The sequence below is a fragment of the Cyprinodon tularosa genome, unplaced genomic scaffold (genome assembly GCF_016077235.1).
Source record: "Cyprinodon tularosa strain WSP-4 unplaced genomic scaffold, ASM1607723v1 ctg112, whole genome shotgun sequence".
In the NCBI taxonomy this organism is placed as follows: domain Eukaryota; kingdom Metazoa; phylum Chordata; class Actinopteri; order Cyprinodontiformes; family Cyprinodontidae; genus Cyprinodon; species Cyprinodon tularosa.
Genome location: NW_024037916.1, coordinates 629,292 through 654,775, shown reverse-complemented (window position 1 = coordinate 654,775; position 25,484 = coordinate 629,292). Strand labels below are relative to the sequence as shown.

Genomic DNA, 25,484 nt, shown 5'->3' with positions numbered 1-25,484 from the left:
TTTACTGTTATTTTAATAATGTTATGAATAAAATTTGGCACTATTCCATCCAATTAGTAAACCAACTAAATGGTTAACAACCTGATTGATTTTATGAGTATTCTTTATTTTACCCAAGGTTGCATTCTGCTGGGCCTTCTGCGACATTTGGAGGTGAATCCAATAAACATCAGAAGACTCACTGAGATGCTTTACTGTTCTAACATGTAGACGTCACCTACTGGAAGAACTGTTTCCTTCTAAATTTGCTTTTTATATTTTATTGATTTTTATTTGTCTTTAAAATACCAAACTATGCACACAACTTTCTATCTGGCCTGTATTATAGCATGGAGTTCAGTAGAGCCTCATGTATTCCTAGTTGATTTGTCTCCATGATGAGGCCACAGAGCGTGAGCTCCTCCACTTGGCTGCTGCTGTACCTGGTTTCAGTAGAAAGCTACCTCTACAGGAATGCTGTCAGCGCTCTGACTTCTATTTTCAGCCTGAGTTGTTAAAGTGCTTTTTGCTTTTAGCCTTAGTGCTGCAGCTCAGTTCAAGGTTGTCAGCATCTTCTTCTAGCTCAGGCCACTTTATTTAAAATATGGTATTTTTTTTCTTTTGCAAAGGGTATAAGAAAACATTTTAATTTTTTTGAGATACTTAAGCTCCTCTCCACCAGACAGTGAACATTCATACTCTGCTAAATCCAAACTTTAGGTGAAATGGCAAAAAAAAAAAAGTCAAAACCTGGACAAAAGTTTTGTGTAGCTTTAAATTTATTGCTTGCATATACAATGAGGAATGAATACATTTCCAAAACATCAACACGACAAAGACGCACAAGTATCTGGATATGGACACTACCTTGGCAGCTCATGTTAATAAACTTGTTGGACACACCTATGTTTAAGGTGAGGGAAATAAATTCCCTGCTGCTGCAGAGAACAGTTATTCTGTTGCTTTTTGACAGTGTTAAGGCACCGCTCACAAACCACAGTAAAGCAGCTTCAGAGGTGGGGTGAGGTGAAAAAAAAACATTTCCGTTCACAGCAGACGCTGCAAGAGGAAACCTGTGAAAGAAACCTCAAGCTCAACAAACTGAGAGTGAGAATCCAAAATGCTTCAGTCCTTCCGTGGCAATGGGAAAATAAAAAAGAAGGTGGATGAGTCATTAAAAAAACAGGAAGCTTGTGAGTGTGTGTAATGCAAAGGAAACTTGATTAAAAGGTGGCCATTGCACTTAGCTGGTGTAAAAATAGCTGTTTATATATTGCTCACATCAAAAAAAATAAAAGAAACATCTGATAGATGCAGGATGTTATAGATGATTTCTGCAGATGTCCTTCAGGCTTTGCGCTGTCTTACTGAAGCATTTTCCTCTGCTGCATTATCTTCACCCTGGGATCTGAGGCAAGACAATAATTATTATTAAAAAAGACATTAAAAAAAAAACAAATATGTGAAGAATATTCTATGGAACTCACTGTGTGTTCTTTGGATCAGAATTAGGGCCATTAGCTGCAAGAAAATTGTTTTAAATTATTCCCCATAAAACAGCCAGTAGATAAATGTTACTCATGATTAAATACGTCCATTAAATGGATAAATACTTAACAAAATGAACATTAAAAAATGTTTAATGTAAAGATGTGTAAAAAGCATCAAGGTACATCTATATTATTTGTGTCACTTATTGTCACACAAAAAGGTTTAGTAAATCCTCTTTTAAATTTGAGTATTTTAATTCAGTGCAGGTAAAAAAAAAAGTTGCTATATTTATTTTTTCAAATTCGTCATTGCCCGTTTGTTTTTTGAAGCCTTGTTGTCTTGAGAAACTTTTCTGAAGTATTAGCATTTTTGGAGAGCACATCTGGTTTTTATCTGGAATATCTTGGTATAAGAGTCTTTGATGCCATTAATGTGGGCAGAGTCTAAATGTTCTTGGAAAGAGATTCAATCCCACAGCATCACAGATCATCCTCTGTATATTACAGTGGGCATGAGGTGATTTTCAACACATTCTTCCTTGTTCCATCCAAAGCAAACGTCATTCAAGTGTTTAGATGTGATCCCATCTAACCAAAGCAGAACTCAAAGTATTGGTAGACTGCATGATTTACTAACTTGTATTTCCATCTGTGGATATAAGTTTAAGCAATCAAATGCCAGCCAACCCTTTACAGATGCATTGGAAAAAGAGTAAAGAGGAACACACTTACATACCTTCTGTTTCCTTTTTCTTAGCATGACTCCTCTCATAGATGAGAATTGCAGCGACCAGGATGACAACTTCAACCAAGATGCTTAGGAACGGCTTCAATGGTTCCATGATAGTGATTACCTTCAGTAGAAAAGCATCATGGGATTATGTGTTTTAGAGTCTTTGCTATACTACATTTTCCACAGTTATTTCAAAGATGCTTCAGATAATATGGAATCTGAAACTAAAGTGGAAGTTAAAACATTAAATCATAACTACAAGCTGGGATCAATGTGACATAATTTCTACCAATTGCTTATATTTGTTATCATTTATTTTATTAGCAATATTCCCGAATTAGAATATTGGAGTCTTAGATGCTCTTATTTTTTTTATAAGGTGGGTGTCAGGACTCAGCAGGTAGTGTTGTGCTTTTTCTGCCCCTGCTTTCTGCACAGGTGACTGGAGTTGACTGGTGGGCGTGGTACACACCTGAGGCTCGTTCTGTGGTTACCTGTCTGCGCTATAAAAGGAGCTCTCTGACAGCTGGAGGATGCCAGAGTGTTAACCTTGTGTGGTACGCCTCAGTTGGCCACTGTCTTTGACAGCCTGAACCTTTCCTGTTTTGATCACCTTTCTCCTGTGTCTCCTAGAACCAAGGGCGTAGGTTTGATTTTAACTTTGGTAGGGACACGATTGGTCGGGTGTCATTGGTGCAATGCAATATGCACGCCCTTTTTTATGCTCGATGTGAGCATCCGTACTGATAAGAGGAATTCAATGTTAAAAGAGAAAAGCATAATTTTGCTACATTAATAAAAATTAAATAAAAAAAACACTACACTCATTAGATGCTGTTTATCAATGTTTGAAGCATTAATTGATTATTTCAATAATCGTCAACTAATTTAATAATTGATTCATCATTAACTGGAGTATAAAGACTCTAAAACATAATATAAATGTAAAATGTGTCTTTTTCCAACAGAGCAACCCACTTAGATCAGTAATTATACCAAAATTGTAAAACTACAATACATATATATAATCAAAATTCTCCAACCAGAACTCCTCATGTGGAAATATTTTAGTTTCACCTGGTTTATTTAGACATCACCTGAAGCACTGAATGGCAGCTGCTTCACCTACAAGCTGCCCTGCACCATTATTACTGGATATCTGTGTTTCCTATAATCATATAATGTATAAGTGCATTTTTAATAGTAAAGGATTAAATGTAACACAACCTTTTATCATTGTCCTATATTGCTACTGTCTGACTGTATAAATAGCTCCTTATGTATATTTTCTTTTTAGTGGCATCATCTACAAACACAACACTGAGAATGAGCCTAAGAGTATTAAAATATAAAATCACTTTTAACAATTATAAAAGACAATATAACACTATCTTATCTGTAATTTAATAATATCCAAAATAAACAGTCAGATTCCAGCATTTTTACCAGACATTAATGTTTGTACTAATTTACTTATAGACTGTGTGGAAATCTATGTAAGATAAAATCAATGTTAATATTCTTCATCTGTTTGTTCTTCTCTTTATCCTATTTCTAGAAGTATAAATAGTCAATTAAATTATTATTATTATTTGGAACCCTAATTATGCTTTTTAAACGATAAACAGCAGATGTTTAGCTGCCATTTCTTGTTGTTTTCCTCTATAAGAGAAATAACACCTGCTAATAATTATACCTGAACTTCCTCAGAGTCATCAAAAAAATGAAACCAGTAACAGCAACTAAATATTGGTAAAAAGGAAACCGTCACATTTTCTTTTTTAGGTGGCTGTGGCTAAGAATCAGAAATGTTGATGGCTTACAGCCTTGATTTGCCCATTTTGTGTCTTCAGAACTCCTGGCTGACTCAGAATATTTCGTTTTATAAAAGAAAAAAAAAGGTTTTTGTTTTTTAGTGTTCATGATATTCATTTTTTTTATTGGGACTAGTTTCATAGTCTAATATTAATTGTAGTAACCGCTGCATTCTAGTGTGAATAAATTTTCAATGTTGTGCTCCAAGCACAGCGGACTAGAAAACAGCCAATCAGAAAGAGAGAAGGCGGGACCTAAGGCAGAACAGCCAATGAGAGTGGAGTTAAACAGCGCAGCACAGTTCAATGCGCTGCTAGGTGAAAGGGACAGGAGAGACCAGGCAGAGGAGCTGCGAGAGGAAAAGAGCCACTGCTGTAAATTATAAACATGTTGCTCACATCCAATTATTGGTCGGGACAATTAGGACGGTTCAAAACTTTGGTAGGGACATGTCCCTATGGTCCCTATGCAAACCTACGCCCATGCCTAGAACGCTCCCTCAACTCTAAACCTGCTCCGGGCGTTTCCCCAGTGCTCGCCTGGTGTCTCCAGCTGATCGCTGATCACTGCTCCCAACGGCGCAGCTTGGATCCTGCACGAGTTTCCCCGGCCCGCTCATCGGTCACCCAGTCACCGGATCACCTCACCCAGGCAGCGCTGAGTCCGCTCCTCCACACCACCTCCCCAGTGCGCTTTCTGAGCTCAGTGGTAAGCCTTACGCACCTCTTTACGCGCGGCCCGTCCGCGGCGCGCTGTCTAATTCATCTCTCCCTTTTCAGCTCGTGCAAACCCCGGTCCCGTGACTCTGCCTGACGCTGACTCATTGTTTAGTTTTCTCGTTTCTCTGAATTTATTTCTGAGCTTTAATAAAACCCTGAATCTGCTTCCTGTCTCCCGAGTGTTGTCTGCATGTGGGCCAAACACGTGAAAAACATGACAGAAGAACACTCTGGCCAGTCTGACCCAGCAGACACACTCGGGAGAACGCTCTCTGCCCATCAGGAGCAGCTTCAGGCTCTCCAACTAGCCATGCAAACTGCGCAGAATCAGCTGCAGGGGCTTACAGCCCAGATCAGTCAGCTGTCTGACACGTTCTGCGCTGCGTTCCAGACCTCAGCCTCCGCTCCCCCGAGCGCAGCGAGCGCAGCCCCAGAGCCCACACAGATTGAGCCGCTGCCGTCAATCCCTGAGACCTCCTCCCCTAGCCCTGAGAAGTTTTCTGGGGACAGCGGGGACTGTGGAGGATTTTTATTTCAGTGCTCCTTAGTTTTCAATCGTTCCCCGCGAACGTACCCCAATGATGAGGCAAAGATCTCTTTCATCCTGCGCCTATTAACAGGGCGAGCATTAAGATGGGCTGAGTCCCGCTTTCCCGACTGCCGACGTTTCCGCTGCACTTTTGATGAGTTCCTGCAGGAATTTAAAATGATCTTTTCGGCCGAGACCGATCCGGTACAGCAGTCCCGACGCCTTTTGACTCTCAGGCAGCGCGGCAGGCGCGTCTCTGATTTTGCAATCGAGTTCCGCACGCTGGCAGCCGCCGCGGGCTGGGAACCACACGCTCTAAAATCTGTGTTCTACCAGGCTTTGGATGAACCTCTCAAGGATGAGCTATCCCGCCTTGAGGAACCGACCTCCCTGAACGATCTGATCGCGCTGGCCATCCGTTTAGACAACCGGTTGAGGGTTAGGGGAAGGGGTCGAATGGAGAGACAGTCCTTTCTTCGGCCGCTCCCTCGTTCCCCAGAGCGAACCCATCTCCGACCCGTTGCTGCTCCTCCTTCTTCCCCGGAACCCATGCAGGTGGGCCGGGTACGCCTTACTCCAGAGGAGAGGCAGCAACGTATAGATGCAAGGTTATGCATATACTGCGCGTCTCCTGAGCATTTTATTAATACCTGCCCAGAACGGCCAAAAGACCGGGTCCGTCGGCTGTAACGAGGAGGCCGGCGGACCACGCTGAGGACTCGTTCCCCACATCTCCTCCTCTCTGTTTGCAAGCGACCATTCTGACGGCCCATAAGAACTTTAACCTTTCCGCCCTGGTGGATTCAGGGTGCGACTTTAATTTGATCGACCAAGCCCTAGTTCTTCAGGCTGCGGTCGAGACTGTTCCGTTACCCACTCCCCTCCAGGTTTCTGCCCTGGACGGAGGAAGTCTTCCCCGTATCACTCATCGAACCAAACCCCTGGAGGTCGTAATTTCAGGTAACCATAGGGAGTTAACCTCCTTTCTCGTTTTTCCTGTTAAACACGCCCCGCTCGTCTTGGGTTATGCCTGGTTACAACAACACAACCCACACATTAACTGGGCTGACCAACGCGTCGAGTCCTGGTCCCCAACCTGCCTGTCTCGCTGTATGCAATCCGCCGTTCCCATTTGTCCTACTTCTGTACGGACTTCCTCTGATGTGGACCCCGTTAATTTAAGTTTGGTCCCTGAACAATACCATGACCTACAGCTGGTTTTTAGTAAAGCCCAGGCTGAGTCATTACCCCCACATCGACCGTATGATTGCGCAATCGATCTCCTGCCGGGCGCGCCTCTGCCAACTACGCCTTTATAACATCTCTCGGGCCGAACGACAGGCACTAGAAAAATATATAAAAGAGTCCCTGGCATCCGGCCTGATCCGTCCTTCCTCCTCTCCACTCGGAGCTGGCTTTTTCTTTGTGGGGAAGAAGGACGGCTCCCTCCGCCCATGCATTGATTATCGCGGGTTAAACTCGATTACTGTTAAGAATAAGTATCCCCTACCACTTCTTTCCTCTGCTCTTGAACCGGTCCAATCCGCCACTATCTTCACCAAATTAGACCTGCGCAATGCTTACCACTTAGTTCGGATTCGTCGGGGGGATGAGTGGAAAACGGCATTCAAGACCCCGCTTGGTCATTTTGAATACCTGGTTATGCCCTTCGGCCTGTGCAACGCCCCGTCAGTCTTCCAGGCCCTTGTAAATGACGTCCTTCGAGACTTTCTGAACCTATTCGTGTTTGTCTACTTGGATGACATCCTTATCTATTCTCAAAACCTCTCTGAGCACCAACAACATGTGCGGCTGGTTCTCCAGCGGCTCCTGGAGAACCGCTTGTTTGTTAAGGCTGAAAAGTGTGAGTTCCACAAGTCCTCAGTTACTTTCCTTGGGCTCATTCTGGAGGGAGGTAGGGTCCGATCTGACCCAGAAAAGATCAAGGCGGTCCTCGATTGGCCGGTACCAGAGTCACGGAAGCAAGTCCAACGCTTCCTTGGCTTCGCCAACTTTTACCGACGCTTCGTCAGAGGCTATAGTCAGATCGCTGCTCCCCTCCATGCTCTCACGTCGCCAAAAACCCCTTTCGTCTGGAACCCTGAAGCCGGCTCTGCGTTCGCCGCATTGAAGGAAAGGTTTTCCCAAGCTCCCATCCTCATTCACCCTGACCCTGAAAAACAATTCACAGTTGAGATAGATACCTCTGACACAGGTGTGGGCGCGGTCCTTTCCCAGTGCTCGGACCGTGATCAGAAGCTCCATCCTTGCGCCTTCTTCTCCCGACGTCTGACCCCCTCAGAGCAAAACTATGATGTAGGAGACAGAGAGCTCCTGGCCATTAAACTGGCCCTGGAGGAGTGGCGTCACTGGCTTGAGGGGTCCGAACAACCCGTCATCATTTGGACCGATCATAAAAATCTTGCTTACCTCCAAACCGCCAAGCGTCTCAACCCCAGGCAAGCCCGCTGGTCCCTTTTCTTCTCTCGGTTTAACCTGTCCATTTCCTACCGTCCAGGCTCCAAGAACCTGAAACCTGACGCCCTCTCCCGTCTATATGCACCCCAGGACTCTGTTAGAGAGCCAGCTCCCATCCTGCCACCCACCTGCTCCTTTGGTGCCCTCCACTGGGAGATTGAGGATCTGATCAGACAAGCTCAGCACTCAGACCCTGACCCGGGTAACGGTCCTCCTGACCGAACCTATGTTCCCCTCTCTGTTCGCCCCCGTGTAATTCAGTGGGCCCATTCAGTTAAATTCTCTGCCCATCCAGGCATTAACCGGACCCTCTCTTTCATCTCCCGGCACTTCTGGTGGCCTTCTATGCCTAAAGATGTCCGGGAGTATGTCCTCTCCTGCCCAGTCTGTGCTCAGAATAAGACCTCAAATAAACCCCCAGCGGGCCTTCTTCAGCCACTGCCTGTACCTGAACGCCCTTGGTCCCACATTGCTTTAGATTTCGTCACTGGCCTCCCAGTGTCTCAGGGCATGTCAACCATACTCACGATCATAGACAGATTCTCCAAAGCCTGCCATCTTATAGCCCTCCGTAAGCTCCCATCGGCCCTCCAGACTGCCCAGCTCCTGGTGAGGCATGTCTTTCGCCTCCATGGCATCCCACAGGACATTCTGTCTGACCGTGGTCCCCAATTCATTTCTCGAGTGTGGAAAGAGTTTGCCACAGCCCTAGGGGCCAGGTATTCCCTTTCCTCCGGGTACCACCCGCAGACCAATGGGCAGACAGAACGGCTTAACCAGGAGCTGGAGTCTGCTCTCCGCTGCCTGACTTCCACCAACCCAGCGGACTGGAGCAAGTACCTCCCCTGGGTCGAGTATGCCCATAACTGCCACACTTCCACTGCCACCGGGTTCTCCCCCTTTGAAGTCTCCCTGGGCTATCAACCTCCGCTCTTTCCCGCAGACGTTAGACAGATCGCCGTTCCCTCTGTCCACCATCACATCCACCGCTGCAAGCAGATCTGGTTGCAGACCATCCAGGCCCTCCACAGAACTGCTGACCAGAACCGCAAATTTGCTGACCGGAGGCGAACCCCTGCCCCTCATTACCGCCCCGGTCAGAGAGTCTGGCTCTCCACCCGGGACATCCCCTCCGGGTCCACCCACCGCAAACTGGCCCCCCGCTACACCGGTCCCTATGAGATCCAGGCCATCGTCAGTCCCTCAGCTGTCCGTCTCCGCCTCCCTCCTCACTCGAGGGTCCACCCTACTTTCCATGTCTCCCGCATCAAACCCGTGCTTTCCAGCACATTGTGCCCCTCAGCCGAGCCCCCTCCTCCCGCCCAGGACTTCCAAGGGCGCCGGATCCAGAGGATTGTGGATTCCCGTCGGCGGGGAAGAGGCTGGCAGTACCTCGTCGACTGGGAGGGCTGCAGTCCCGAGGAGCGGTCATGGGTATCCGGCTCCTCCATCCCTGATCCTGCTCTTCTTGATTCCTTCCTGGCCTCTCGTCCCTCCACATCTTCCTCGCTGTCGCCAGGTGGCGACCGTTGAGGGGGGGGTGGTGTCAGGACTCAGCAGGTAGTGTTGTGCTTTTTCTGCCCCTGCTTTCTGCACAGGTGACTGGAGTTGACTGGTGGGCGTGGTACACACCTGAGGCTCGTTCTGTGGTTACCTGTCTGCGCTATAAAAGGAGCTCTCTGACAGCTGGAGGATGCCAGAGTGTTAACCTTGTGTGGTACGCCTCAGTTGGCCACTGTCTTTGACAGCCTGAACCTTTCCTGTTTTGATCACCTTTCTCCTGTGTCTCCTAGAACGCTCCCTCGACTCTAAACCTGCTCCGGGCGTTTCCCCAGTGCTCGCCTGGTGTCTCCAGCTGATCGCTGATCACTGCTCCCAACGGCGCAGCTTGGATCCTGCACGAGTTTCCCCGGCCCGCTCATCGGTCACCCAGTCACCGGATCACCTCACCCAGGCAGCGCTGAGTCCGCTCCTCCACACCACCTGCCCAGTGCGCTTTCTGAGCTCAGTGGTAAGCCTTACGCACCTCTTTACGCGCGGCCCGTCCGCGGCGCGCTGTCTAATTCATCTCTCCCTTTTCAGCTCGTGCAAACCCCGGTCCCGTGACTCTGCCTGACGCTGACTCATTGTTTAGTTTTCTCGTTTCTCTGAATTTATTTCTGAGCTTTAATAAAACCCTGAATCTGCTTCCTGTCTCCCGAGTGTTGTCTGCATGTGGGCCAAACACGTGAAAAACATGACAGTGGGAAGGTTTGGAAACCAGACCCATACCGAAGCCAACTTGCTTGAAATAATACTAGGACAATTTGTCATGTTTTTCTTAATTAAAATGAGCATAACAGATATATGAATTTGAAAAAGTTTGTGGGTGGGGGGTGGACAATTTGCAATCATGGACAGTACCATGAAATAATTTTTATAACTAAACACTAATTTCATTCAAAAAAAACATTTGACAAATTAATTTCAGGCTTGTCAAAATAACAGGAAAAAACATTTGTCAATTAAAAATATTGTTCAATTTTAACAGTTATCTAAAATATATGCTTAAATCAGCCCAGAAATTGGGTCATTATTGGGTTATTTCGTTTTTTAAATTTTATTTTGTTGTCAGTTCTGAGGTACCGGTATTAGGAAAAATGTTAGCAGTTCTTGGGGAAAAAAAGTTGTCAGGAAAAAGGTTTTCTGTTCTCAGCTTTCAAAAAACATTGGAGTTTTTTTGTTAATTTAGTGAAATTTGTACCAATTAAGCAAATTTTTGAGTTTAACAAAGTGACATTCTCGTCTAAAAACAACTTCAGTATTTATTTGGGGTCTTATAAAACAAAATATATAGATTTTCTAACTACAAATTTTGAAATCGTCGTCCATTTCTCTCTGAGCTGACCAATTAATGTTGGATACTTTGCTCTGGACCAAACATGCCAGCATGTTTAAAAAAAAGAGCTCCAACATTTCCTAACACCTGAGAACTGACAACATTTTTCCTAAGGACTAAGAACCTGTCAGATAATCAGAAAATAAGAAAATTGTGAGATTATCTTTTCAAAATACATATATATATATATATATATATATATATATATATATATATATATATATATATATATATATATTTGTAAAATTTTACAATTTCCTGTTATCAGAAGAAATCTAAATGTATTTTCTCTTAATACTTAAGTTTACTGTTTGTTAAGGTCCAGTTTAGTGCAGATTATGCAGTTTTCAATCGGTATCGAAATTCTCTGCTGCGACGGACATTTCTGGAGATGTGAAAAAAAATGATGAATTTGAAATGCAGTGATACAGGGAAAAAAATGTCTATAGACATGTTTTCTACCTGTTTTTTTATTATTATTATTCAAGTTTATGTAGAATTTCTGCAGTCATTTGTGCTCAAACTCTTACCAATGTAATAAGCAGCAAGATTACTTTGCTGAAAGGTGAAGTGGTTGAAAAACAATGAAAACTTTTTTTTTTTAAAAACAAAGTAACTCCATCAAATACAGCTCAGTGTTTCTGATGCTGACCTTCAGCTCCACGCTGCTCATGCTGGTGCTTATGTTATACACGGCGCCGCAGTAGTACAGGCCGGAGTCGGCTTCGCTCACATTCTTCACCTTCAGCTTGGTCTTCCAGTTGTCATTGCTGATGAGGTAGCGGTGAGGCTCTGTGGCCTCAGATATCTCCTCCTGCAGGACAAAAGCACACAACATTAGTTATAGCAGTTTTTTATCTTTGAATTCAGGTCAGTGTCATTAAAAACAACTTATATAAGATTAAAATCCCTTAAACTAAACATGTATTTTCAACAGGAAAAACAAAAACAATATCTTTAATATTCATCAGTCGTTTAATGCTTGCTGGTATCAAGTCTTACCAGTTACAGTAACATAATGGGCTATTTGGTCCTATATAAATAGACAGTAAAAGGGTTAATTGTTTAAGAAGACAGTATAGAAATAATAGGTTATTGCTGTGAGAAATATCAAATCTTACTGGGAAAAAGTTAGACTAACATTTGAGAAAAACTGAAACTGTTTGTCTAAACTCTACTCAGCTATAGAGGAAAGTTGACTTTAAAGCAGAGTAAAACCTTACATTTTCCAGTTTTTTCCCTTAAAGCATTACCACTAACCTGTGAGGCCTTCCTCACCTTATGAGTCCCGTTGTTCTTATACCAGTTCCAAGTGTTTGGTTTAGGTTTGGTTTCCTCCATCTTACATGTCAGCACCACAAAGTCACCCACATAGGAGACAACCGGCTTATCTCTCTTTTCTCCGACCTGAGGAGCTGTGAGACAGACCAGAGACAGTGCTGTCATTCATATCTGCAAACCTGCAGCAGCAATCTGATTGGAGCAGAGCTCTGAGCAGGTGCAGGCGGCATGTTTAATGTGCATCAAGCAGGAAGAATCTGTACCTGAGAGAATAAACTCTAGCTCTGCTTCATTTCCAAACACACACGTGTAATTTCCAAGGCTTTCCTGATTTACAATGCTGAACCTGAAAGATAGAGAGAGATGGATGAGACAACAAAAAAGCAAAATAAACGCTGATCTCATTTCATAATTTTCCTCAAAATATGACTGATTTGAAGTGATGATATTCTAAGACATTTCTTAAAACTTTAATGTGGAGATAATAGCAAAAAGAATAAACTAAGTCTATACTGGACCCCATATGATGAGATCAAAAAGGTAACAATAGGGTTGACCATTGATCAAGTAATCAAAAGCAGAGCTGCCATCAAAAAGGAAATGGACCTATATCAAATTATAATATATGAACTGTATTGTTTTAACGATATATTTTTGACATTTTTACAAAATAAAGTCACATTATTACATTTCACATTAATAAAATATGACATTTATATTGTATGAACCAAATCATTTACTGTGTAAAGGTCAAAAATATGTTAGGGCAATGCTTTCTACAGTTTCCTTTTCAGAAATGCTATGAGTTGCTCCATCTATACATCTTCAAAAGGAGAAGTCCATGTGCTGCAGTCATTTAGGGTCATTTCTGAAAAGTTTTGTCTTTGCTCAAACCTGTATGGGTCCAGATATTACAGCAGTTAAAGTGGTGAAGTTTTTATAATGACTCATCAGAATCTCTCTACCATTAGGTCTCTGTGCAGATATATCTTATCCATTTCAAATCAAAATATGAAATTACTTCTTTTTTTAAAGGTATTCTGATTTAAAATCGACTGCAGGATCAACTAGTTATATTTAATTGCAGTAAATGGTTTTCCTTGTGTGTGTGTTTTTTCTGTGAATTTTCTTTAAAATAAATTTTCTCCACACCTGCTTAGTAGGGGTGTGGAAAAAAATAGTTTTGGTGATATATTGTGATTTTCGGATGCCCGATATAATATTGACCTTTCAGTTCCTTGTATCGATTTTTAAAAAACAAAAAATTTTTACCTAGAACAATGAGGGAAATCTCTGCACTACCACTCTGGCAGATAGCCCTAGCCCTTTTACTGTGCGGTGCAGAGCCATATCTGTAGTTGAGGCTGTCCCAGTGGATGCACAATGGATACCAAAATAACTACATCCTCAATATCTTCTGATGAACTTATACAGCACTTGCTTTTTTATCTATATATTTAATTTTGATAGTAGGGAAAAATAGCGCAATATATAATGATATAGTAATATCGTGATAATATAGCATAGCGACCCAGGTATCGTGACACATATCGTATTGCAACCCCCATGCAAATACTCAATCCTACTACTTAGCCTCACTCACTTCCTTTAAGCAAAATTCCTTGATTCCAATTTCAAGGACCCCTTACATAATAAATCTTGCTTCTGATAAACTTCCTGGCCTCTTTAAGGTACGGTTTGAGCTGAGATTACAACAGTGGCTTAAAACCACACAAAATGATCAGGTGTGAATACAACAGATGTGAAGCTGGATTCAGACCAAAGTAAGGCACCCTGTTCTTTATTCTTTTTGGTTAATTCTGATGATGAAAGCAGGTGACTGTTCGGATCTTGCTACCTTTTTTTTCCTAATCTCATAGGTTAAAGGTATGTTTTAGCACTGGGTAACAAAAGCTATGTTTTAGGCTGAGATAGACCAGAAAATTACACTTTCAAAAACACATCTCTTTTTATCAGTTGGGATAATAATTTGACTTTTATTCTCTGTTAATTAAAGTAATTATAGATTAGAAATAGTGCAGTATTTTTGCATTGTTGTTTATTTTGCTAAAGATAAAAGAAGGAAGATATTAGATTAAATAGATTATGCTGTGGTTAACAATAAATTCAAATCCCAATCACAAAAAACACTGGCTTTATTTGTGTTTACTGAACTTTTTAATTTTATTAATTTAAAAGAAAAGCAGAAAAAAGTACATTCCAGCACAGTTTGAATGAAGAGAAACAGAGTGAAGAATAAGTTTTATTTTTTCTTCCTCTTTTTGCAAAACAAAAATAAAAACATAATTTATCATAATTCAAATGAAGTGTGGTAACTTCATTTAACTTAAATATATGTAATGTTAAACATTGTCACAAACCATTAAATTATTCCATAGTTACTAAGAACACATAATAAAATTTTTTTAATATTTTAAGTTACCTTGATTCTTTAATTTCCTTGTTGAGGTTGTTCCATAATTGTACACCATTTACAGAGATACTCTGTTCTTTTATCTCAATCTTTTATCCACACTGCCCACACAGTACTTTTGTACTTATTGAACATTAAAAATATTAAATAAATAAAAATATCCCTGAGACTAAATCATGACACAGAATTAAATCCATTTTGATTGATGAGACATTTTCTCTGTCACTGATCTGTACTATTATCAACTTTATAATGTTTTTAGGTAAGTATACATTACTTTGAAACTCAGTTTTAACTTGAAACGTTTTTTTTTTTATCAAAAAATATCATTTTCATTCTTGTAGTCTACAGTCTGATCTGTATATTGTAAGAACCTTGGGTGTTTTTAGTTGCACCGTGATGACCATATTATCAAAAATATGTGATATAATAGTGTTGACAAATGACTCGTATGATAGTGTATTGATGGAACAATAAAGTGATGTAGCTTGCACTATGGATGCTCTATACAGCTTACGTTTGCTTGAGTTTGTACTGCTGGTTCTCCAGGTTCACTGTGACTCGGCTGTCCTGAATTTCCACCCCATCTTTCCTCCAGTAACCGGTGATGTTGAGCTGTTTCTTCTGGTTTCCAGTCCAGATACACTCCAGAGACAGATTGACAGGATTCTGCAGTTCAACTCTCTCAGCTTTATTCTCACCTAAGTGGCACCAAGGGGGAAATATATGATTGGAATATAAAATATAGTGATTATCATTAAAAGATAATTAAAATCATTATGAGATGTTAACCTTTGAGGACGACGCTCCTGGTGTCCATTTGCAGGGGGTTGATGGGAACCAGTGGCGGTGTTGTTGGACCTACAGTTTCTGTTGGTAGAATCAATCAGGTTATAGAACTATGTCAATCAGCATCAACTATATTCAGTGACATAAAACATGACTGAAGGAAAATGGTTGCTTTAATTAGGTGTGTTTATTTATATGTTTCTGTTGTAAATAGGTTCAAGATCCCTTTATCTATTATGCTGACTTCTAGAAAACCTGGGGTCATTACAGGATCAGTGGAAGCAGTCTGCTTTTCCACATGCTGTATGTCTAAAGTAGAGTGGCCTTTATTAGCAAAGTACACAGGCAGGAAATGCATGATATTCCTAATAGCTGAGCCACATTTTATGGGGATAGGGGAGCTCTATTTCCCTTCCCTTTACGTGGCAAAGCGGACCACCCTGTTGAGTTTTCCCCTGTTTAAAGGCTTTTTCTTTTGGGATTGTTCCCTCCTTTCTATCCCCCTCCATATTCCCTGTTTGGCTTATTTGTGTTTTGGTTTGTTTTTCTTTTTTGGTTCTTAGAGCCCAGGAGGGAATCTGGAATCCGCCCTTAGTGGCGGTTCTATCATGATTTTGGCGCTGATGGCTGGCTTGATTGCCCATTTCATTAACCTGTCTAACGTTGCCCTGTTTCTCTCCACTGCTCATCTGATCCACCTGCTCCTACTTCAATTTAAACTCCTTGGTCCGAGCCATCAGTGCCAGATTATTCTTAAGCCTTTGCTGTTGAGAGTTGACTAGAGTTTTTATAGTGTTCTGATTTCCTGATGTGTTTCTGTATTTGGACCTTTAAGCCTGCCTTCCCCTGTATGATCAATTTGTCTGGCCTGTCTTCGGACTCCTGATGGATTCTTCTGTGGACTGAACCTGGATCTGCCTCTTGACTTTGCCCTGTGGATTATCCTGACTTCCTCCTTTCAGCTCGGCAGTCTTCTAGGCTTCAGCGTCTGGAACTCTATAGCAGCGTCCGATGGAATCGTCCTCCTTCTTTTGACACGGACTGAACTTTCAAACCAGGTTAGTGTCTCATGCACTCATAATCATCCTCTGTCAGATTATTGTGGTCAGTAACGTGTGTTTCTCTCTTATAGATGTTCTTGCTATAGATGCCCTAGCCGCTGATACCGTGGACCCACAGCCTGCTTGTCTAAATAAATGATTTTTAAGTCATTCTACTGTCTGTCTTGTCTGAATTCTGGGTCCTTCTGTTCTGAGTTGGTGCAACATGTTACTATCTTGAAGCTGAAAAACAAAGGTGTCCTCTCTATAATTTGCTTGGTAGCACCTTCCAAATAATTATATATATATATATATATATATATATATATATATATATATATATATATATATATCATTTTTTTAAATTAAATTGTACTGGTAATTTCTGCCATTGTTAACGAAGTGTATGGGAAAACTCATCATAATTGTACTTCAGTGTTATTTTCCATAGGTGTTTGAATATAGATTTTTTTTTTTTTTTTGTCTGTTTGCACCATTTCTTATTTTTATTGACTTTACTTAAGGTATTTTAATGTTGGTTAGTTCATTCCGTTGATTCTGCTTTGGTTTTGCCCCTTTTTGTAAGTTTTTTTTTTTCTTTTTAACACTGGTCATTTTTTTATTTTCTTCCCAGTTGTTTCCCTTGTGTTTCACTTTAGCTCCATTCATGTTTACACCATCCTGAGCTCCCCTGCTGTCATTCTGCAACAGCTGCTCTAAATTACCTCTTATCAGCCCATCTGGTTCCTTTGTCATCATCCACCCCTGTCTCACTGTTCACTACTGGATTCTTCCATTTAGCAGTCTCATGCTCCTGTTCAGGTTAAATCCTCACTACCTGTACACTAAGCTTTTTTGCTAAATAACAGTTGCTACTATATCTGCATTTTGATCCTTTTCTAACAAAAAACATGTCATTTACAGCATTTAGCATTGCTGTCAGTTTTCTGCATTGTTCTCATCCTGATACATTTATTTAAGCTGTGTTCTGAATTGAGACTTCACCATTAATTTATCTTTAATTTGTCATATATCTGCGGCTGTGTTTAAACTCATTGTTGTACATTTACTCTGTTTCAACCAAGCGACAGGGGTTTGGGTTTATAGCCTGCAAGGGTGGCAAAGCCAAGAAGCCAAAATCATGGAAATATCCTCATTTTGGTGCTCTTGTGGATTAATCCAATCTGACTTTGCTAAACTGACTTCAAATATCCTACAGTGTTTTCTTCTTGAAGGATTAGCAAAGGGTTCCCTCTTATAATTTCTTAACTGTAAGGTTTAGATCATTTGTACTTAGTTTTCCACATCTGGCTTTTCCATTCCAGATGAATTTCTGTTCAAAGAATGAAAAAAGTTATGAAAACAATTTAAGAATTTTCTTTATCTTTAGCAAAATAAACAATTTTTGTTCATTTTATTTTCTTATATGTAAATTCATAGAATTGAAATGTTCTTTTATTTAATCTTCCGTAACTGTAGAGACTCGGTGTCAGGAAACCACATGTTGACCTCGAAGTCCAAACATTTTACTGGTGCAAGCGGAGAGATTTATGTAACAAGTAAAACATTGTTTTCAACATCACTGCAGGTTGAGCCACAGGTGGGCATATATTTCTGGTTATTAAATCTCCTCCCCATGGGCCAACAAATTAGGTCAAATTTATAGTAAGGCCTCAACATTTCGGGACATTGACACATTTTCTGTTGCAAATGCACAAAAGCAAGGATTTTTCAGTAACACCTGACCTAAAGCTTTACTCTAGTGTAGCAAGGTCAAAAATAACAACTCTGTAACTACTTGATTTGCTGAAGGAAGGTTGTGAGTTGCTAGCAACCTGTCCATGGTGTATCCAGCCTTGAGACTTTTATCAAATTAGACATTTAAATCAATCATTTTATCAAACATTTGTTATCTAGGAAGCTGTTGGTGTGAACATGCACTTTAGCATGGATAAGAAATTGCAGAGATTTTTTATTGTTTTTTGCAGTTTTGTCATGCTTTAGGGTTTCCAGTATTCAAACTAATTTTATTGTTAGACAAAAAAACCTGAGTAAATACAGAAGGCAGTTTTAAAAGGATGATTTAATTCAGTAGAGCAAAACACGACCCAGAGCTACACTGTGGAGTAGTTTGGATGAGAATGAGCAGCCACTATGGGTTGCATCCCATTATCTCTATCAGATTTAGGTCTATTCTCAGACTTGGCCAATCCAAAACCTTTATTTATTCATCTTTAGTTATGTTAGGGTGGACTTGCAGGTGGGCTTTAGATTGGAATCTCTCACGCTTATCAGTTTGTGAACCACAAAATGGTGGTCATTGATGACTCAACTGCATTGGTTCAACACTTTGAAATTCTTAAGTTTTTTTACTCATAAAAAATACTTTATGATATGAGTTAATTAAGATAAAGAAAAATATAGCAGATTCAATCCGTTTTTAAATTTCAATAATTCCAGCTGTGGTTCAAATATTGTAAGAGGTACAATGGACAGACCTTCCAAACCTAAAACTTTGATGATAAACCTTATAACACTGCATACTGCCAGTTATAAATGGATAAAAAGGTATTGGCCTTCCAGATTGATTTATGTCAGTTATTTAATTCTATTGCTTTTAAACCTTCATATGGAACATCCATTGCAGAACAAAACCAAATACAAAAGCTTTGACAATTTAATTACCACAGATTTGTATTAAGTGTTAGGGTATTTTTAGTGAATCTCAGTGTAAGGGGCTGAGTCAGAAGGCATGAGGAGTCACAGGTTTTATTAGAAAAGCATCTTTTTTATTTCAACCCTGAAGAAGTTACATTTAAAAAACAACACTGAGCTCATAAAAGAGGTAAAAGAAACAGAATTAAACCAGGCAACAATGTAAACTACCCAACTGAGCGCACAAACAACACATAACTGAGGTCCATACCATGAAGCTCAACCTAGCAGTATTACTTCCAGCCTATCCAGTTTAACCAATCCACAACAATGGTGATCCCAATTGGCGGTACCACAACGCTTTCTATCAACTCGTCGACTCATTTCGGTTTGAACTGATCATGAATCTGTAAACACGCACGTATAAAGGGGCGGGTTCAAGGTAACAGACCAATCACAATAATGAGCGCAGAAGGGAGAGTGGCGTGCTTCTCCTGTGAGGAAGAAAAACTCATCTTACAGAAATAGTAGTTTCACTGAAAAGTCAAACGCAGTGGCTGCATCGAAGAGACGCCAAATGGAGGGCCATTTCTGACTGTGCAAATGCACAAGTTACAGAGAGACTGCATCCCAATTACTGTAATGGATAATAATCTCGTTTCCCTCTGGAGTGAAGAGGATGTTGGAGTTGATAAAAATAAAACACTAAAACATAATTTATTTTGATTAGTCTAAGCTGGAAGCTGATGCCATATCTTTGGGTATCATATTAATACAAGAAGTGATAAGTCAGAATGAAATCCTCCATATAGCGGGTGAAAAAAGTATTGAATACACCACCATTTTTCTCAGTGAATATATTCCTAGAGATGCTATTGACATTCCATTTTCACCAAATGTCTGTAACAATCCATGCAATTCACACATACAAATCATGGATGTCCAGAGATTAAGTTATGTGTAATAATGTAAAATGACAGAGGGAATGAGTATTGAACACATCTACTGAAATGTATTTATACTTTACATAAAAGCCTTTGTTTGCAATGACAGCTTGAAGATGCCTCCTGTCAGGAGAAATGAATGGCATTCATTGCTCAGGTGTGATTTTGGCCCATTCTTCCACACAGTCATCAAATCTTGAAGGCTTTGTGGGCCTCTTCTATGAACTCTGATCTTTAGTTCTTTCCATATACCCTCTGTTGGATTCAAGTTAGGTGATATCCTGGAATATTCCAGCAGCTTTATTTTCTTTCTCTGAAATCAATAGAGAGCTTCCTTGGCTGTGCTTGGGGTTGTTGTCTTGGTGAAATGTCCAACCACGTTTCATCTTCATCATCCTTATAGATGGCAGCAGATTTTTATCAAGAATGTCACTGTACAATTTTCCATTCAATCCTCCTTCAATTATTTGACGTTTGCCATATGCTGAAAAACAGCCCCACGCCATGATGTCCCCCCTCCAAATTCACTGTTAGTATGATGTTTTGGGTTTGATGTGTAGTGCCATTTGACCTTCAAACATGAGGTGTATTATGGCATCCAAAGATTTAAATATTGGTCTCATCTGACCAGACTATATTCTCCCAGTATTTCATAGGCTTGTCTAAATGTTGTGCAGTAAAACTTGAGAATTGAGAAATGAGCTTGAACATGTTTTTTTCTTGCTTAGTAAGCGTATATACAGGCCATGGCAGTTGAGTGCATTGCTTATTGTTTTATTTAAACAATTGTACCTGCTACCTGCTTCCAGGTCTTTCTGAATCACTCCACAAGAGGTCTTTGGTTCTTGGACAAGTACTCTAGTAGTTCTTTTCACTTCTCTGTGAGAAATCTTGCAAGGAGCACCTGGTCGTGGTCAGTTTATGGTGAAATTATGTTCTTTCCACTTCCAGATTATGGCCCCAATAGTGCTCAGTGGAACATTCAAAAGTTCTGTAACCAATGTAATCATTAAGGTTGGGAAGGTCTTTGCTTTTACCCACAATGAGCTGGTTCTTGTGTGATATCAGAGACAGCTTTTATTAAGCCATCATTTGGGACTGAACCAGCTGATATTCAGCTGATATTGTTTTGTTTTTACTACGTATGTTATTTTATTGTAATGTCTCGTTCTAACTATGTATGCTGTTTTTATTGTACGGTTTTGTTTTAACTATGAATTTTGTAGCACTTTGAGATTTTGTTGAAATGTAAAGTGCAATACACATAAAATGTATTATTATTATTATTATTATTATTATTATTATTATTATTATTATTATTATTATTATTATTATTATTATTATTATTATTCATTTGCAGGATTTCCAGTAGGTGGTGCAGTCCAATTTGTGCATGTGCAGGTGTGCTAAACCCCTGGCTGCCAACTTGGTCATGGGAAATATCCCATAGATCATGGAAAGCTCAGAAAAAAAATTTGGTTTTGATCAAACCAAAGCGAGAATTGACAGGATAAAATACAGAAATGAACTAAATATGCACACTTGAGAATAGAACAAATATAATTAAATCAATCAAAATTGTTGCAAATCAAGATGATGCATTGCGAATGGATGGATGAATAAATAAATGTAAGTGCATAAAAATTTGACTCTTTCAGGTGCGGCCATGTTTTTGAAGTTAAATAAAGAACAAACCTTTATGAAACAAATAAAAGCCAAACATTCCTTCAACCTTGTCCAACTTCAGGACTAAAGTATTGGTCAAGTGCTCCCCTTCAGTCCGCAAAGCCTGCCTTCACATCGAAGGACTGTCTTAACAATCCCTTGGTAGACTGTATCATAAATTTCAATGAATATTGAAGTTTATCCAAGTTTAAGTGTTTGCAATGTGCTAGCAAAAGATGTAACAAAATGGATGCAGTCAGATAAAACTTAATGAAGCAGTGTTAATAAATAGAACTCCTTAAAACACTTTATCAGTTTCAACGGACTTAATCAAAGCTTTGAGAGCACAGCAGAGGATGAACAAAATGGCACCATCATCAAACAGTATTCAGGTCTAAAATTAAAGAATTGGGGGGAGGGGTGCCCATTTCCTACCAGAAGAGTAAATCTACCACTGATCCACTCATCTATTGGAAATAACTCTAACATTGGACACAATTAACACCCATAAGACACCCATAAAATAACACCTAAGGAGTGAAAAAGTCAACTCGGAAATGTTTACATCTGAAAATTGAACACTGAATTGCAGTCTATTACCTGTTTGCTGAATAGGTGACGGACCATAGCAAAAATATCTTTAAACATATTGAAAGAAGACCAATAAAAATGGCCAGTAGAAAAAAAATCAGCTTTCGTTTAAAGGTCACATTTTTCTGTTTCCTCAGTCCATTTTTGTCTAATGTAATAATTAGTTTGATGATAAAAAAAGCAAAAGTAAATACATTTTAAAAAGTGGTGATTCCTTTTTCACAGCACCATAACCCAACTAAATCTAACCATTTAAATCGTAAAAGTTTAAATATGTACTTTTTCTTACTTCTTAGTGTTTCAATTTATACATTGTCTACATTTGTTGAAAATAAATATTTGATTTTGGTTTTAGCTGAGTGTTTTGGCATCCTACTGTAGTATTTAACCTCTCTTAGATGACAATAACAGTTTTTTTAAGACAGGGGGAAAAAAGGATGTCAATCTTAACCATATTTATATTAAAATTTAGCTACAGTTTCCTCCCAAGGTTACAGGAACATTCAGTGACAAACTGAAGAAGAGCAGCAGAGTTTTATCACAACCATAAGAAACAGTGAGATTAAAACCAAAATGTAATTTACTTGAGCTGATGTGTCTGCAGGATGCCATAATCAGGAGGATTTGGATGGGGAGCTGCTTCAATGAGGCTGTCATGGTTGCTGTTCCTCTGTCCTCTATGTGAGAAGGTCTCTCCGTCTGTGCGCTAGCTGCATCGTCTCACTTCTCCTCCCGCCCTTCCTCCTTCCACTGAACAGTGACGCAGCAGTGAGATCACCCTGCATCCTCTGTGGGAGAACACTCCACTCCATCCATTATTCAGTCAGACAGGCTACATTGATGCTGCGCTGCACTGCATTATATCCTGCTGCATTGGTTGTAACAAAAAAAGGCAATTCTGACTTTGGTCAATTCAGTAGGAATGCATGTGCATGTGGACAAAACTGTTACATTAGTCTGTTGCTATTTTTTGCTGGAGTCCTTTTCTGTGAGGTGCTCTGTGGTGTTATCTGAGAGGATCTGGCAGGCAGAAGTAACATGAGCGACCTCCCTTTGTGAGCAGGACAAGAAGAGGGAACTGTTCTCTATTATAAAAGAAAACTAAATAAATCATGTTTATATAAAGAAAATTAGTATTTTAGGCTATAAGAAGGAAAATTGGTGGTATGTTATTAAGAAAACTCATTTGAACCACATATTGCATTTGTATGTCTATCTTTTTTGATGAAAACAAGTTTTAACCACAAATTCCTCTGCACATAATACAGGTAAATGAGTCTAATGTAAGGAAAGAGCACAAGAGCACAGTATTTTATGTCGGTGGTCAATAAAACAGTAATTACAGAGTATTTTAGACACCTGAGTGAAAACTGCATTGACTTAGTTGTATTAAATCAAGATGTATGTTAGATGTTGTAGTGAAAATAATTAGGTCTGAAAGGAAAGATAAATTAAGTTTGTTTGGGCTGGCTCTTGAAGCCCAGACTGAAGCCCAGCTATGTCCAATGTTCATCTTTGATATAAAAAATGCTGCATAAATACTCAATAACCTAAAACTTTAAATTCCCCTAAATTTAGTTATCCACAGATGTCCTTATTTCTTAACCATGCTTGAAATAAGGGAAACAAGAAATAAAATACCTTTAATTTAAAGAAGTGGGGTTCAATCTGCAAACAGCTTCGAAAAATGTGATTTTAATAATGAAGTCCGATCATAAAAATGCTTACAGAACTAGAAATACTGTAAAGTTAACAAAAATTGCTAATAGTTAAAAGTTCTGGCTGAGAATTTAGTATCAATAGCAACAATTTCTGTTCAGCATTTCACATCCTCACCAAGCACACCACAAATTGTGAAGTAGGCTGTATCAAAATATAGAAAAATAAACATTTGCTTATACTTCAGTGTGTGAGCTTTCCTTATATTCATATTGCAGATCCTTAATTAATTTATGGAAATAAATATATACATAGCTGAACAACAATACAGCAATTGTTTTCTCAGAATGGTTTGTTTGCTCAAAATGTATCTATTTTTTTTATTTATTTTTTTTTCATGGATTTTATCTTAGTATTCCTTCTGGGGGAAAAAAGGCTTACATTTATTACATAGCATTTCTATATATATATTTTTTTTATATTATTTTTAATTTATTCTATATATTGTTTTATTTTGTGTGCAATAAGATACAAGCACATTTTTTAAGTTACTTGACGTATATAAAACCAGGGAAGGTCCAGGGAAGAGGTAAATATCTACAATGTAATATAATATATTACAATGTATATAGTAATATATTACATTTCAAAAGGATTTGAAATGTAAGTTGAAAAAGAAAATGGAATAAGGTATTATCTTTTTAAATGTGTGATTAGGAAACTTAATTCAGAGATAGGGTTTGAAAATACAATTATAAATCCCAGCATTTAATAATGGATTAATAAATTCAGTTTACAATTCCTCTTTAATAATTTAATTTAAAATGTGTAATACGAAAATACATTTTAAATTGGATTTCGGATTGCAATTTTTAAATGGCTTCTTCTTTAGGTCCTATATACATGTATCTTTTTTTTTTTACTGCTAGCACCTAGACTGTTTAGAAATAAAGATTATTTTGCAAATCAAAATATAGTTTTTTTTTATTAAAGCAGCAGAGTGGATTGTCCCTTTGGCTGATCCAACCTAAAACCATCTGGTCATTTTCCACTTGATGGTCAGTGTCCTTTATTTCAGAAAATTAGCTTAAAAGACCTAACTTATATACACTATATTACCAAAAGTATTTGCTCACCTGCCTTGACTCACATATGAGCTTAAGTGACATCCCGTTCCTAATCCATAGGGTTCAATATGACGTCGGTCCACCCTTTGCAGCTAGAACAGCTTCAACTCTTCTGGGAAGGCTGTCCACAAGGTTTAGGAGTGTGTTTATGGGAATTTTTGACCATTCTTCCAGAAGCGCATTTGTGAGGTCGCACACTGATGTTGGACGAGAAGGCCTGCCTCTCAGTCTCCGCTCTAATTCATCCCAAAGGTGTTCTATCGGGTTGAGGTCAGGACTCTGTGCAGGCCAGTCAAGTTCATCCACACCAGACTCTGTCATCCATGTCTTTATGGACCTTGCTTTGTGCACTGGTGCACAGTCATGTTGGAAGAGGAAGGGGCCAGCTCCAAACTGTTCCCACAAAGTTGGGAGCATGGAATTGTCCAAAATGTCTTGGTATGCTGAAGCATTCAGAGTTCCTTTCACTGGAACTAAGGGGCCAAGCCCAGCTCCTGAAAAACAACCCCACACCATAATCCCCCCTCCACCAAACTTTACACTTGGCACAATGCAGTCAGACAAGTACCGTTCTCCTGGCAACCGCCAAACCCAGACCCGTCCATCAGATTGCCAGATGGAGAAGCGCGATTCGTCACTCCAGAGAACGCGTCTCCACTGCTCTAGAGTCCAGTGGCG

At 39.8% G+C, this 25,484-nt stretch overlaps 1 protein-coding gene across 1 annotated transcript; it reads right to left on the bottom strand.

The window, feature by feature from the left end:
- Positions 1-740: 740 nt before the first annotated feature.
- Positions 741-22,765, bottom strand: emb (embigin). The gene is made up of 9 exons (XM_038299947.1): positions 22,605-22,765; positions 15,129-15,206; positions 14,854-15,037; positions 12,166-12,248; positions 11,900-12,036; positions 11,274-11,435; positions 2,206-2,323; positions 1,467-1,500; positions 741-1,387 (listed from the first exon to the last, which is right to left on the bottom strand). The coding sequence occupies exons 1-9, from the start codon at positions 22,675-22,677 to the stop codon at positions 1,327-1,329; spliced, it is 930 nt and encodes a 309-aa protein (XP_038155875.1). The 5' UTR covers positions 22,678-22,765; the 3' UTR covers positions 741-1,326.
- Between the last annotated feature and the right edge of the window lie 2,719 nt (positions 22,766-25,484).

What these genes read in the sequence shown, in the direction of transcription:
- emb (XM_038299947.1), bottom strand. Translation starts at nt 22,677, where the DNA reads ATGACAGCCTCATTGAAGCAGCTCCCCATCCAAATCCTCCTGATTATG. An exon ending in CTGCAGACACATCAGCTCAA is followed by an intron (nt 15,207 to 22,604) that starts GTAAATTACATT and finishes TTCTACCAACAG; the next exon opens with AAACTGTAGGTCCAACAACA. An exon ending in CAGGAGCGTCGTCCTCAAAG is followed by an intron (nt 15,038 to 15,128) that starts GTTAACATCTCA and finishes GGTGCCACTTAG; the next exon opens with GTGAGAATAAAGCTGAGAGA.